This window comes from Paramormyrops kingsleyae, chromosome 1 (assembly GCF_048594095.1).
Source record: "Paramormyrops kingsleyae isolate MSU_618 chromosome 1, PKINGS_0.4, whole genome shotgun sequence".
In the NCBI taxonomy this organism is placed as follows: Eukaryota; Metazoa; Chordata; class Actinopteri; order Osteoglossiformes; family Mormyridae; genus Paramormyrops; species Paramormyrops kingsleyae.
The window spans coordinates 24,257,830-24,273,218 of record NC_132797.1 but is presented as its reverse complement, the minus strand read 5'-3'; the positions used below and the strand labels follow the sequence as shown (position 1 = coordinate 24,273,218).

The window sequence follows — 15,389 nt, the reverse complement described above, 5'->3', positions numbered from 1 at the left end:
CCCAGCCCTTCTACATTACTGTCACCATGACCGTCTTAAATCATCCCGCCCCCCCCCCCCCCACACACACACACACACACACGTTTCTTTTTTTCTTTCTTTTTTGTAAAGAAAGGATAAACCGTTGGTTTTGCATAGATTCCAGCAATGGAACGATAGATGTTGGCTGGCAACAAGCTCCTGCGTTACCCATCCTGCATACACCTTGATAAGATGGGGGCGGGGGCGGAAAACGAACTTTAACTAAAGTGGATGTAGGAGTTGGAGCTCGCAAACCGCGCAGCTTCTCAGGCACACTGCAGCGTGGCCCGTCTGGACGGCAGTGTAGAATTTCGTACAGGAACGCGAACTGGCCGTGCAGATCTGTGCAGATCTGCGCAGCCCTCCCCCCCCCCCCCCCCCCCATCCCCCCCCATCCGCTCCCAGCACCGACCCCCAGTATACCGGCTCTAACCTTTACCTACAACCATATCACCAGGTCGGATCACCAAAACGCATTATCACCTTCAATCTCACCCACCAGAGATGATGCGCTCTGCTTATTATCTCCCTTTTGTTGCAAGCGCTCACAAACTTAGTGGCAAACCGAAAGAAGGAACAATTAAGCACGAGACAGAAACTTGCTTAGCAACTAACTAGCGCGCGGTCACCTTGCTGGCCGGGTTACCATCTCCTAAGAGACCGCGCGCGACTCATCAATTCCTCCGCTCAGCCAGGAAACTTTTCCGGCGGCCCAGTATAAGCTACCCGTGCCATCACAGCACCGGAAAACACAAAACCCAAGTTTCACTTAAGTACAAAATAAAGATAATAATAATAATAAAAAACACTTGATGCCCGCCCCTCCCCCAACGGGAATGCCAGTTTTATCTTTATTTACTAAATGTGTATACATTGTTGCATCCTTTCGCAAATAACGAGGCACAGCCCTGGTGCGATTCGCAGTTAAGCCTCACATTATCGTGAGTATTTCGCATTTCAAAACGATCGTACCGGGGGGGGGGGGGTTATCCGCCGTACTCGCCGATGCTTCCCTAAATAAGTCAGCCTAGCTAGCTTGCTCTCTTAAAAAACATGTCGGACTGACCAACCGTCATATGATGAGGGGTATTTTAAGATCACAACTGGGTTGCTAGGTAGCTACAACCACCTTTATAAATGTTCGCTAGAAGAAAAACTCGGGACTTTTATGTTTTTTTAACCATTAGCAAACAAGTAGCAAAATGTCTCGGCAAGGTCAAAACCTAGCTAAAGTAAATGGACGCATGGTCAGTAAGCCATAAGCTCAGATCAAAGTACAGCAAGATATGGATGCTCCGCGCGACACGGGCGGCGTAGCTGCTAAACTTTGTACCTCTAGTTAGAAAAGCTGCGATCCATCCAAAACTAAACTCCGCTGGGGGCGACTGGAAATGCCAGGCGATCGCTAAGGTTTTTCCGGCCACTCATAACCTTCCACATGCCCAGGTAGTTAAAAATAAATGTACATGCATAAGAGACCCAGTCAAATTCCGCAGCTCAGGCGTTTTAATCATGGATGAGCATCAGGGTCCAAACGAAACTAGGAAGCGCAGTTGCGAGAGCCGAGAACATCCTCCCCCTCAGTCTTTCTTAACTTTACTTAACTTTGTTACAAAATTTTTGTGACTTTTTTTTTCCAAGTACGCCGCAACGTTAAAAATAAAAAAGAAACATCAACGGGAGACATAAAAATATAGTATTGGTTTAAAGAGTAATCCGAGTAGTTACTTACGTTTGACTTTGTTGGGGTTGGGCTGCTTACGCCGAGACATAGCTAGTGATGATGGTAAATGGTGATGATGGACTGAGAAGGAAAAAAAAGCTGCAAAGTTGTTCCGGAGAGGAATCAAGATGGCGTTTTCTGGGGATGTGCAAAGTTCGTCAAACTTGGTGCTTTTTGCCCCCCTCGTTTGTCCGCTTTTTAACTTTTTTTTTACACGAAAGGAAAGGGGGCATGGAATGAAAGACGGGAGGAGAATCGAGGCGCGCGGCTCAGCTCCCCTCTTAACTCCGTCTCCTGCGCTCTTCCTCTCCTCTCTCTAACCCTTTGATAAGTAGACGGATCACGTGTTTGCTCCAGCTAGTCTCCAAGGGGACGTGAGGCTGCTGTCCACCCGACTCCAACCAGTCAGCATCCACAGGCGGTGTCCATATCCAGCATTAGGGGGGAGGAAAAAAAAAGGTGTAGCTAAGTTTCCCCAGCTGCCTGGTGGCATATTCCCAGCCAAATGCCGGGATGGGAAGGGAAGTGCAATCGCCCTCTGTCTCTCTCTCCACTGAACTTTACCTCGCTGTCTATTTAATCAGTGCCTTTGCTCGTCCCCTGTTGCTTTTAATGCCTCTCCGCAAGACCTCGCCACGGGTAGCCAAGGAAGTGCAAGAATTAAAAAGTGCTTAAGTGTAAAACGTGCGTCGTGCTGTCTGCGTATTTGTTTTAATTCTATGTTGTTAGAAGGATGTTCAGTCTGTGTTCAGGCTTCGTCAAGTTGTATGCGGCTTTCCAACATTCCGCCTCTAAGACAAAGTTTAGCAGCGTAAAAAAACATAGTAATGTCTCATGTAAACTGGTGTTGATTTAATAATCCATCATGAAGTTACAAACAGTTATAAGTATTCGGTAAGGACACGCTTCCAAAGGATTAAGTTTGTTTTCTCTATCTCTGTAAATTTCTCCTTAACATTGAGCCCTTAGTGATGCCGATTAATAAGTGTTTACATGGTTCTTTGAAGAAACGTTCAGTGCCCTTAGCGGGTACCTGTTTGCTTTTAAATTACAACCAGCATATCCAGGTCAGGCGAAGTATTCCGACCCCCGTCGTTTTTGTGAACTACAAACCGTCATATTGCCAACACAAAACGACGCATAACAAGAAGACATATCGCAAAGATGAACCTTGCATCACAAAGTCAGTGCTTTGAGGGGATAACTGAGTGATAGAAGGGCAGGCAAGTGATACACACACTTCGATATTTGTTATATTTATCATATTATATTTTGGGGATCATAGCTGCTTTTTCACATTTTTATATGTTTCATTGATGTAGATTACACACCAAATGATGTACCGGTCTTAATTAACCTACTTTCAGTCGCTTCCATAAAAAATCGTTAAGTAAAACGGATGAAATGCGGATAAATATCATTTTTATGCTTGATGAGTTGTACTGTGTCTACTTGGGCGAAATGGGATAAAGATCAGGATTGAGAACTACAGAATTTTGAGAGTGATGTTATTTATTGACCGTAACTATGGCATCCAGGCTCGGCCCGTTGCTAAGGAACAACTTTCGCCTGTTGAACAGCAACAAAGGTCGTTCTCATCCTCGGCGGGGCTGAGCGCTGCCCCGTCTGGCCGCTGCACTGACAACAGTCCGCTGTCCCGCTAATTGTTCGTTTTGACCATATAGATGTAATTCACTCCTGCCCACAATAATGTGCGCGACGCATATAACCATTTCCCCCAAACATTTCCAGTCATCAAAATCCGCAGTTGTTAGCTAGCAAAGTTTTCTATTAGTAAATTATAATAAAGCAGTTAAATAAAAAAAGTTTCCCGACTGGAATCGCGGGCTGTTAAGTAGATGATGGCATCTTGAGGTCGTTGTTGGCTTCCCTCCCATCTGGCACCGCCCTGAATCACTCCGGGGGAACACCTGTTGTTAGTCTCACCCGAAGATAAGCCTCGTTGCAAATGCCCGACGTCTACATGCCTGGTATTTTTCCAAGCTTATTTCTTAAATCATTACAGAATAAAGACACGATGGCCATCAGCTACAGAAACATCCGCTAGTATTGGACTTTGTTTCACTTGGGAGATGAATGTATACCTGCCTGTCCTGTAATCTGTTCAAACGGGTTTTTCGACACATTCATGCTGAGATGCGAAGAAATTTATTTATTTTAAGCATAAGGACACGCGACACTGCAACGAGATTGTTTTCCAGGTTAATTATTTGTTATAATTATCCAGTACAAATACCCGAGAACCGCCCGCCTCCGACTCGGGAAGGGACCATAACAGTGCGCACAATCTCGCCCCCAGCACCCGAAACCAGGGAAGACCGGCCGGTCTAGCAAGTTAGCTCTATTCCCAGATTGTTTTTTCCACCTCATAAAAGCTCGATTTGCCTGCATCCCAGCCTTACATTAATGATCAGCCTGTAAACACTGGCCGAATCGCATTTGGGAGCTTAGCGCGGAACTATGTTTTTCTTGCGTGCTCAGAGTATGACCAACAAAGGGAAAGAAAGTCACAGATAAACGCAGGGAGTGGTAAAGAAAAACGGTTTCCAATAGCAACGGCTGACTTATAGGTAACAGTTGTTTGCCTTGTAACCCAGTAGCTTCACACAGAATGGCCCTTCTTGCAGTAGAGTATTGAGACTATTGTTGTTTTCAGTGGTGAGATTAATAGCGTCAAGTTACTTATATGTACACAATGGTCACGGAATAAAGGTCGGCCTTGTATTGTGTACAGTTGCTATATTATAGTATTTTTCTTGCCTTTGTTCTGCAGGTCGTTAAAGAAATTCTGGCTTTGGTGTTTATTTGTCGAATTCATCTCATGTCATGCTCCTTTTGAATAACTTGCTGGCTAAATTTGGTGACTTTTAGCCTGTCCCAGTAATTGTGGAGTGTGAGGCAGGACAGGAGCGGATGAAACAATGTCACATGTGATCACACTACCATACACACTTCCAGTTGGCATGTGTCCACGGTGTGGTAGAAAATGCCTGCAGGAGAAACATACACAGAGCTGGAGGTGTGAGGCAACAGCATCAAATGACCCATCCCATGTCATTCACATTCATCTTCCGTAATGTCAGGTAATTTGGATGTGGAGACAAGGAAATGCCAAACAGCAAAGTCTGATGTAGTAATTTCTGCGTGCTAGAGTTAAATCATGTTCAATCGCTCATTTCCGTCAAGAGTCATCAACTGAACAACAGAAAAGCAAAAAGGTCTACATGATTAAATATGAATATGATAAAGGACTATTCACCTGCCAATATGACACCTTTGAATACTCCATAAGCCTTAAAACAAAGGAGTGAGTCAATTAGAGATTAATATCAGGATAAAACAAATGATAATAATAATAATGTTAGCAGTAATTACAAATTGCTTAATTTGTCTAACTGTATTGAAATCATCGAATACATTTGAAAATGTCTTCTGAATCCCATATTAATTTTCAATGCAGAATGCGGGGCACGATTCTCTCAACGGAACCTCAGATGCACGAGACCATCTTCGAAGACAAAAGCTATTTCCTCACTATTGTTTTTAGATATCAACTCCCAATCAATCCCAGACTCAATCCCTGCATTTCCTGAGACATGGCTGGTCGCAACGCAAAGACGGTGTCTGAGTCACACAAGCTGAAGTTCACATAGCAACCTCCCTTAATCAACAATAGTCCGTTTGCTGCATCAATTAATAGATTGTGTTAGCTATGTGATTGGTGCTCGACAAACACGGGCCTTTGTACTGCTGGAGGTAGATTACTACCGGTTTCTCCAGATAGGCACCCCCAGTTGTACCACCTTGGTAAAGGTTGTCAGCGTTATTTAGATATTAAACACAATCACTTTTTACAGCTGTACTCAAGGGTGCAGTAGGGGCATGGATGCTTTGGCAGATTTAAGGGTCCTTGAATACAAGGTTACAATTAATTCAATGAAAGCAAGTTTAATGTGTAAAATATGCTATTGACATGCAATGTCAAAGTACCTTGGTACCTTGGGTCCTATATTATGAGTAAGCCTGCTAACAAAGGGAGCTGTAATAGATTCAGACTTGTGTGTAATTGTGGGTGCACATATGGTAGGCACTTGACAGCAATTGTCCTGTCAGAATTGGCTGTCTTGAGTTTGGATGCTTTCCTTCAGGCTGAATAGGAAGGATGGAAGCCTAGCAGTGAGAGGAGGTCCAGATGACATGATGCTTTGGTCCAGACCTGGAGGTGGAGAGGCAGAGACTTGGAGAAGGGTGCAGAATGCAAGGGGTTTAGATGGAGATTTCACATGGCCATGGAACCTTCTGGAATATCTTCCAATGCTCAGTTCTCAATTGTGAGCAGGGGTGCCATAAGTGGGGGGGGGGCGAGTCCAATGGCCCCTGAATGACAGGTGGCCTAAAAAATTTGGGAAATAACTGGATTAATCTGGAATGGGGAGCCCAATATGATATGCCTTCATAGGGCTCAAAATCTCTAGCAATGCCCCTGGCCGTAAGCATAGGATTCGTGAGCAGTCAAGAGGCATAGCACAACTTGGCAAGTTCTACAGGAAATGAAGCGTGTACATTTGGTAAGATCCCAGGAACCTCCACCTAATTCCAACAGGTGGTTCTGCTTAAGAGTGAGGTCGATTTTCTCAGTTATCAGTTCATTCAATTGTAAATAACAGTCATTGTTGATATAGGACTTATACCTCACATTAGTAAATTCAGTAAATAAATATGTCAAAAATGACCCACCGAATTAAAAAAATTATATATACACATACGTGTGACCATCTGGGGCCTCATGTATAATGACATGCGTAGAATTCCCACTAAAACATGGCATACGGACAAAACTAGGAATGTGCGTACACAAGAAAAAATCCAAATACACGAAACTACGCACATTTCCTTTATAAATCCCAATTAGCGTGAAATTTTACGCTACCCCCCCTGACGCTACCCCCCTGACCTGCCCATAATTATGTTTATTTGCATATGTAAACCTGTATAAATACCCACTTTGTTCTGTGTTTTTCTTAAACAACAATAGATAAAGCACATAGGAAAAAGAAATATTTCAGCAAGTGCGAAGTGGAGGTCAAGTTAACAGAAATCGAGAAAAGAAAAGTGATATTATTTGGTGGTATAAGTGGCATCAGCAATAAAGGAAAGTTGACGGAGTGACACAGCGTGGCGGAGTCAGTTAAAAGTGTTGGTTCCGAAATTCGCATGGTGGCCGAAATTAAAAAGTGGTCGGACATTAAAGTCGACGTGAAAAAATGAGCCGCTCAATGAGTCTTAACAGCACAGGTAGCGGAATTCCCGGTCTCACACCCTTTGAGCCACGAGTTGCTGCAATGACTGGGGACACACTTTTATCGGGGGACGCCGATGTCAGTGCGGGTGAGTTTTTTTCGTACATTACTTGCAAATGCGGTGTTACTTTTGTTTATTCTGTTTGTTTATTCTTACAGACAATAGTACAAGAGGTGTCCCCAGCGCCGAGGACGACACAGGCGGTGATGGTGCTGCTGTGCCGAGCACATCTTTGGGCGCTGGCTGCACACATTCCCGTGCCTCAGAAACCGGGGGGCGACCATCCGGCCGTGTGCTGACTGAAGCTGTGCTGCAGTCACAAAAAGAAATCGTGAATGCTGTAAGAGATGTTGCCAATGAACTAAAACATCTAAATGATACGCTGTGTGATTAACAACACATTAAAAGAATTAGTTCAAAAATGAATGCGGTGTTTGGTTACCTGTTTTACATTCTTGCTATTACATTCAAACGAAGTTGTAACGCTATTCCATTTGGCGGAATATTTGGTGGCTCAGGGTCAGGTTCATCTTGCCTAAGCTCTTCAGCCACGATTTTGTGCCAGATTATGCAACACGCTACATGCGTGTACAATGCGACACACTTTCTGCGGACTGTATAGCAGCACTCCACCGGTCTGGTCCAGGCAGCACCAACGGCCTTTAAGCTGCCCTACAGTGTGCTCCACCACCGCCCGAGCCCGAGAATGGGCGTCATTATAACACCGCTCTTGTTCATTCTGTGGGTTTGCGAGCGGCGTGAGAAGCCGCGACTTCAGTGGGTACCCACTGTCCCCTAAGCAGTTGTCAAATGGTTAAATCAAACAAAGCTTACAATATTTACAATATTGGCCCAAATTATAAAATGGGAAAAATCTTCTTACAGAGCAGCCAGCCATCACGTACCACCCCATTTTCAAGTTTGTTTCCAACACTACTGTTTCTGAAAATGAACAAATCATGGATTGAGCCAGGCTATCTAGCCACAACATTAATGAGACGCATGTTCGATTCACACATAATTTGTACATTAATAGAGTAAAATTGCAAATTCATTCTCTGAAGGTGTCTTTATAGCAATGTGTGTGCAGTTGATGGCTCCGATTACATTGGGAAAACCAGACATCGCTGCAAATTGCGCTTTAATGTTTGCCTGTTCAACCACAGTGTAAGGAAATTTTATAGATCTGGGTGACAAGCGGATTATGCCGTCCCATACAGCTGGCATGGCGCAACTTAGTGTTGACTGAGAAAAGTCACCTGTGGCTAAGAACCCGAGAGTGGACAGAACTTGTAAAGGAACAGGTATAGCGCAATTCCTCATCGTCTGCCTTTGTAAAGCTGGCCCCAGTTCAGCACACAGCTCCAAAAGGATTGCTCTGGGAGATCTGAATCGACTTAGAAGCCAGTCATAAGCTATGTCTTCCAAGAGCTGCCATGGTAGTTGTAATAGTTCGGTCATTTTCTGCACCGTTTTATTGTTACAAATTGATTAAAAATCAAGTACCGTACATTTGTAAACAACATACATTTAATGTCGGTGTACTGGATAAAGTCAGTGTCATGATTGTGAGTTTAAAAAGGGAAACCACAGTAGCAATGACTTGCCACTGGGTGCCGTCCGTTTACAAAACCGAGCAGAAACGTGCGGACGCCGTGTCTGGAGCTGGCATGAGAATGTGCGTAGCGGTACGCCAAGTTTCGTTTTTACATCAGAAACAGATGTACGCAACATTTTATATGTGAGGCCCCTGGTCCTATGGTACAATAGCAGAGATCCATTCTGAGAACCCTTCAGCCTCCATAAAAGCAGCTATTTAATATCCACCCGCTACTCCGCATAACCGCAGTAAACACTCACATGCAGCACGCAGGACTCCTTGCAGTCCAGTCGATCCCTTATTGTACATGTCAGGAACAGGTTTTCTCTGTGGTCGATGGCCCTGACAAGATAATGCCTGACTCTAGAGCTTCAAAGCAAGGCTGTAGCTGGAGGCCTGGAGAAGATGGCTGACTTCTGCAGGGACCGTCTGTGGATGATAAGATTCTGCCACCCCCCCACCCCCTCTTTTCCACTCATTACAAAGAGTCCTGAGAGTTCGGGCATGCCAAGCAGGCGTACCATTAAAAATTTTGGGCCCCATGAAAGCATATCATATTGGGCCCCCCAACCCAGACTGATCCATTTATGTTGAAATGAATGACAGGGGCCCTTGGAATCATCCCCCCCCCCCCCCCACCCAGGACACCTTATGCCAAGTAAATACGTTCTGCATAGCTAACTGCACGTGTCAGGTGTGTATTGATTAATATATTAATTAATGTCGTTTACTGCTTTTCTTGCCACACCAAACATGCAAATCTCTGTCATCCCATAAAGTGACATTTCATCCTAATCGGGAGAGATGACTTCAAAGATAGCAGCGCTCCTAGATACAGGGCACAGGTCAACCTGACATGGCGAACTCGCGGTTGTCAGACATAAAATGTGTGGTGGTGTAGTTTACAAAGCTTTGATTTCTTCCACACATGTTTAGCATAAAGGCAAATCTGCAGTTATCCTCTCGGGGACTTTTTTGTCTTGTTTTATTTTCTGGTGTTGACATTTAATGGGTTAACCAAATTTCCTCTGTCAAAATGTCTTAGAAATTAAGTTTATGTGCAGCTTATTACCCTGTAAAATTCATCTGGGCCTGTTGTGGGCAGCCAGAAATGGTCAATGAATCAAATTTACTGGCTGAATATTCAATCAATATTGAAATCTGTATATTGTTACACCTGCTGATGTCACACTTACATATGGCTGTACATTAATTCCCTCTAACAAAATTCATGAAAAATCTTTTTAGGAGGAGTAATGATATAATTGTGCCTCACCTGTCTGCCTAAAGAATGGATTCAGCTGTTGGTGTGACTAGTTAGCTATTAGATTGTCCCACTATCTGTGCCCTCTGCTGTTTAATGATCCAGCTAAATTTAAATAAACCCCAATAACAAGTAGAGATGATAATGACATTTAGTATATATAGCTTTTTGTTCTTTTTATTGTTTCTTGCAAGTTGTGAGCTGGCCAGATGTGAGAATATATACCTCTGATGTCAAACATATCCTCAGACATGTCTATCTACACTTCATTTGTTATATCTATCCATCTTGGGTTGGGATCCATCCTGGATTATTCCCTGTCTTGAGCCGGTAGCTTCTGGGATAGGCTCCACACCTCTGCCACTGCATAGGACAAGTGGGTATAGAAAATGGACAGAAAGATAGATTTACACCCATTAATCCATCAATCTTCCAACTGCTTATGAAGTGCATGTCTTGCGGAAAACATTTTTCATGAGACAATACCTTTCTAAAAACCTTAAGTTATAAAACCTATATGTGTCCCAAAATTGCAATGGATATTAAAGACCATATGCATATTAACATTTTGTATGTTATTCTAGAAGTACCATGTTAATGAGTGCTGAATGGAGATGATTCTGGTGCTGTGGAAATCTCGTATGCTCTGCTAGACTGTACAACAAAACCACTGCTCCCCACTGGAATCAAGCAATTTTAGAAGAAGTTGGGATGGACACCACCTCTGCCAGAAGTTCATTGAGTAGCTCATGTTTGTGCAAGCGGTGGCTCTATGTGCAGGATTCTGTGGCATCTGGTTGGCCCAGGTGTCCCTGGAATGATTGGAAGCTGACTGAGGTCAACCCAACAAGATGAAGATTATAGCTAAGATAGACACTGCAAGTCAGTCTTTAAAACACACTGGGGGAAGGAATTTAAATACTGTAATACTCCAGAGATAAAACTCAAGTCGCTTAGAATATGTTTATCTTTCAGAGCACTGAACATGCTTAACATGGTATGTGTACAATTGTTCAGTTCTGCTGTTATTTACTAACAAAGTAGTAAGGAACCTCAGAGCATTGTATCAGCACGAAGCTAAGAGGTTCTTTAATTAATGTTTGCTGTTTTTGAGATGGATGGAATTTTTAAACCTCATGTTTGAGAATGTTGATGGTCTCACACAGACAATATGTTAGAAAGCTGTTTATAATATTTAGTCTTTGTAGCAGATATTCCTTTCACAGCATACTTTCTTCTTTTATTCCTCCCATTCTGATGAATTGCACAACAGGTGATTCTAATGATCAAGATTTTACCCTCCGCTCAGCTGATAACCAGATTCAGAAGAATGTTCTGCCTCTTCTTCCCGTGTCTGGTCGTTGGCAGGTCACGTCAGTGTGTCTCTTGCCTGCCAAGCTGTCATCGGTTTGTCACGTTCCTGTTCTCGAGCCACTGTCCGACCCAAAACTCTTTGTGGAGCGATACTTCCTTCAGCATTTCATTATCTGCCTTTGTTATTATTTGCTATAGGAGTACACCTGTAGATTTCTTATGGAACTTCGTACCTAGAAAAACCGATGAACTGCTGATTCTGCGCTTTGGTGATCGGTAATGGAAAATCAAAATCAATATTGAACTTTTGATGTTTTCTGCTCTTTTACATGCAGAAAAATAATGTCCCTTGAGCAATGATTTATGTGATTAACATGAACTGTTCACATTGTGATTTATGAATGAATGAATGAATTTTTATTCTGGTTCTTTTACAGTAACTTGAAAATCATAATAAGATTTTCCACATATTACAAATCCAACCTCATACAAATAAACTTGGTAATAGCTGAGGACAAGAAAGATGTAAGCCGAAGCCCAAGCTTATTTTCGCCTACCTTGTATTTTCAAACAAAAATTACAATCTAATCCTTCATTATGAAGGGCAGCTGAGACATAAATCAAAATATAAAACCTAACTAATGCAGAACCTAACAAAAACAAGTGTATTATAATCATATTGTTTTGTAAAGGACACAATGACAGTGATGAACAAAGAATTCTTCCATTTTGCATATGGCCTGCATGAACTGCGGGATGGTGTTGAATTTTCATGGGAGGGGCAAAGTTGGAAAGAAGCTCCTACACTCACCTGTAATTGATTAATAGTTAATGGGTTTAGGTAATTATTTTGTGTGTGCAGGAGAGATTGCATGCAATGTCCTGGCTCTCAGGGAGTTTGTATAAATTAGAGAGCAGTTTGTATTTCGACTAGTTTATTTACCTTTATTCTTTAGGGTGCCCAATAAATTTCCCTGTTTCTTCCTCCAAAAATTAGTGCTCTATTGGATCAGAGCCCCCTGATGAAGAACAAACGCACTTCTCATATGCAGATTTATAATATCGCGACAACATTCCGCCAATTGCAAAAATGTCTTCAGGCTTTTGACAGGGAAACTAAACAAATGAAAGGCCTTTTACCCTCTTATGACAAATAAAAAGCCAACCCATATCTATTATTGCATAGAACAAGAAAATTGCAAATGCAGAGACCTGAAAAACAATCGCTTGGCTTCCCGCCCCATTAACACCGGGAGCTCATTCAGCTGTCTGAGGGATGTCAGCTTTGTCTCGCAATGAATTCTCAATTATATCACTGCCTTAGGGCGCTGCTCCACTAGCCCTGGAGGACGTCACTGTTTACAGCTGCTCTGTCTCATGTTAAGCCATTCAGTTGCGCAAATGATCCTTTAGTCATCCAATAATAAAAAGGCATTAATTACATAAATAAAGATGGAGAATCACATGGACCATGAGACTCTGTGGCCAAGCCCTGCTGTGTCATATATTGCCGCACAGGATATACAAATATCTTAAATTTTTATTGCCTGTTCCCCTGTTCTGTTTTTTTTCATTAGTTTTTTTTACCGCAATGTGTCGGAATGTGCGCAAAACATGTGGAGGCTTCCGATGATAGTGTGGAAGTTCTTTCATTCATAAAAATGTGGACTTATAATGGAAGCACATACTGTGCCAGGAATGACATGGAGGTGTCTCTGGAATGAGATGAACGAAAAAGCACGGCAGCCTTTTGCGGTGAGATGCACGCGGCATCATTCATGTGCAGGTGCAGATCGTGTTGCAGGGAACGGTAGACGCTCAGTTATATTTAATTGCTCGCACCCTGAATTAAACAAGCCATTTCTCAAAGTCCTGGAAAAAGCCACAGTCTTGCCCCGTTTACATTTATTTTGCAGATGTTTTTATCTAAAGCGACGGACAGCTGAGGGAGCAGGGTCCGCCAGTCCCTGGAACAATTTGGGGGGGCGGGGTCTTGCTCACGAGCCCAGTGGTGTCATCACACTGCCAGCCACAAGACCTGAACCCACAACCTTCTGATCACAGATACAGAGTAATACCCCACAAAGTTACATGCCATATCCTCATCCTCATTGCACACTGCTGGTGAAAATGTAACCCCATTGATGGACGGGCATCCTCTCCACGACGTCGGCCTGCCTTGATTCCTCTGCTTCCTAGTTTAGGCTCCACATTCACTACAGGCCTGCTGCTGCCACTGAACACTACGTTCATTACAGGCCTGCTGCTGCCACTGAACACCACATTCATTACAGGCCTGCTGCTGCCACTGAACACCATGTTCATTACAGGCCTGCTGCTGCCACTGAACACCACGTTCATTACAGGCCTGCTGCTGCCACTGAACACCACGTTCATTACAGGCCTGCTGCTGCCACTGAACACCACGTTCATTACAGGCCTGCTGCTGCCACTGAACATCCCTGATGCAAAAGCAGGTATGGAGTGTATACATCACTTCACTAGCAGTTACCAAAGGGGAGTGACCAACTACATTTCAAAGCTGTTTCTCTCTCTCTCTCTCTCTCTCTTTGTTCCTGTTAAAAATGTTCTGAGGGGTTTCAGAAATCACCTTAATGTCGATATGCAGAAGTTCCTCAGGCTCTGTCTTCCCCAGCTTACCAAACCTGTTTTCTCCACAGGCACAGAGTATTAGCTTCCAGATGCCTTCATGGCCTTTGTTGCTCTGGTGTGAGCCCAGGGTTTTTTTTAAATTAGTTTCAAGGAGTGATATGTTTCTTTGATGTAAAAATATTTATAACGATGCACATGTTTGAGAAAAACCAGTAAAAGTTAAATGGCAAAGTTACATTGTCATTCAGAAGATAGTACATAGTAGGTTACTTATGTCTAACAGGTTTGGTATTATTATGCCTATTATGCAGAGTTTATTAGTCTTCTGTAGGTCGTTCTGTTATCAGTTGATGTCAACTCCTAGCCATATAGGTGGCCCTGTTTCCTGATCTGGGTCTTCAGGCCTACCAAATTTTCAGATCCCTCAAGCACTTGCAAAAAAAATCCTGCTTCAATAGCACTCTTCAAAACATAATTAGTGCCATCCAGAGGAGGGAAAAAAGTAACGCAAAATTTGGCATGAAAATCAACACCAGATGGCAGTGCTATGCAACAAACCAAGCTAATTGTTTGTTGGAGTTTGCAAAATAAGTTACATAATAAGCAAAACACTGAATCAATTAAATGTTTCAGTACTACTAGGCTTTGTATTACGGATGGCATTCCCTGTGGATCCTGAGGGCAGGTATACTTCATTCCTGTGCAGAATTATAGTGTTAAATTTGAAATAACCACACTTGTTTGCTGATATTTATTTGATGTTGCTCTGTTTCACATATTCTCTGATTATTGGTTAGTTGGAAAGTGTGTTTACATGGATAGAGCTGAGCAAACATCATATGTGACTCACACTGCTACATTCAGACAACCTTGTAAGTAAACAATATACAATGGCATTAGGTATCCATACTACTCTAGCTGTTACTCCTACGGATAACGCTACAAAGAAAATATAGTCAAAGCAAGATTAATATAAAGGAAGTCTTGACAGGTAATCATTTTGACTAATAAACAACATTAACATCTGTATAAACAAACATGTATAAATTACCCCAAGTCTCAGAACTGAACGCTGTGTTACTGTCAAACTTGGTGGTAGCATAATTTTTTTAAAGATTTTTATAAACAGCTAATTGTCTTATTGTTTAGAGAAAACACTGTAAGGCCACTGTATTAAATGCTCTATCCATGACGTCTCAATCAATATACCGTATGCTAGGCCTACTCCATCTGAAGCATTGTAGCATATAAGCTCACATAACCATTAAACATACATAAAGACATGCATAAAGTTTGCAAACTTTTCAGCTTCATTTTTCAAGTCCACTTCATGCACATGTAACAAACACTTTTCTTGACCTGTCATTTTTTGCTTGACCTCCATTGTTAGTCAGTTACTGCTTACATACCCAGAATTCAAAATAGGATCATGTGATGTCATTACAAAATAATCCATTTTCATCACATTCTTTTGCAACAAGTACTGGTTGACAGGAGAAATTCTGAGTCAGAAAAGAATGTCAGGGTGACCT

The 15,389-nt window shown here is 42.6% G+C and overlaps 1 protein-coding gene across 5 annotated transcripts in view; it reads right to left on the bottom strand.

The window, feature by feature from the left end:
• The window catches only part of rreb1a (ras responsive element binding protein 1a), a 62,793-nt gene extending 60,115 nt beyond the window's left edge, over positions 1 to 2,678 (bottom strand). For 3 of the 5 annotated variants that reach the window (XM_023800218.2, XM_023800219.2, XM_023800220.2), the window contains exon 1: positions 1,754 to 2,678. In XM_023800218.2, the coding sequence (XP_023655986.2) occupies positions 1,754 to 1,793 (40 nt within the window). In that variant the 5' untranslated portion in view covers positions 1,794 to 2,678. Of the gene's footprint in view, positions 1 to 1,354; positions 1,614 to 1,753 lie in introns of those variants that run through there. The other 2 variants (XM_072712021.1, XM_023800221.2) reach the window with 1 other exon arrangement.
• Positions 2,679 to 15,389: the final 12,711 nt, after the last annotated feature.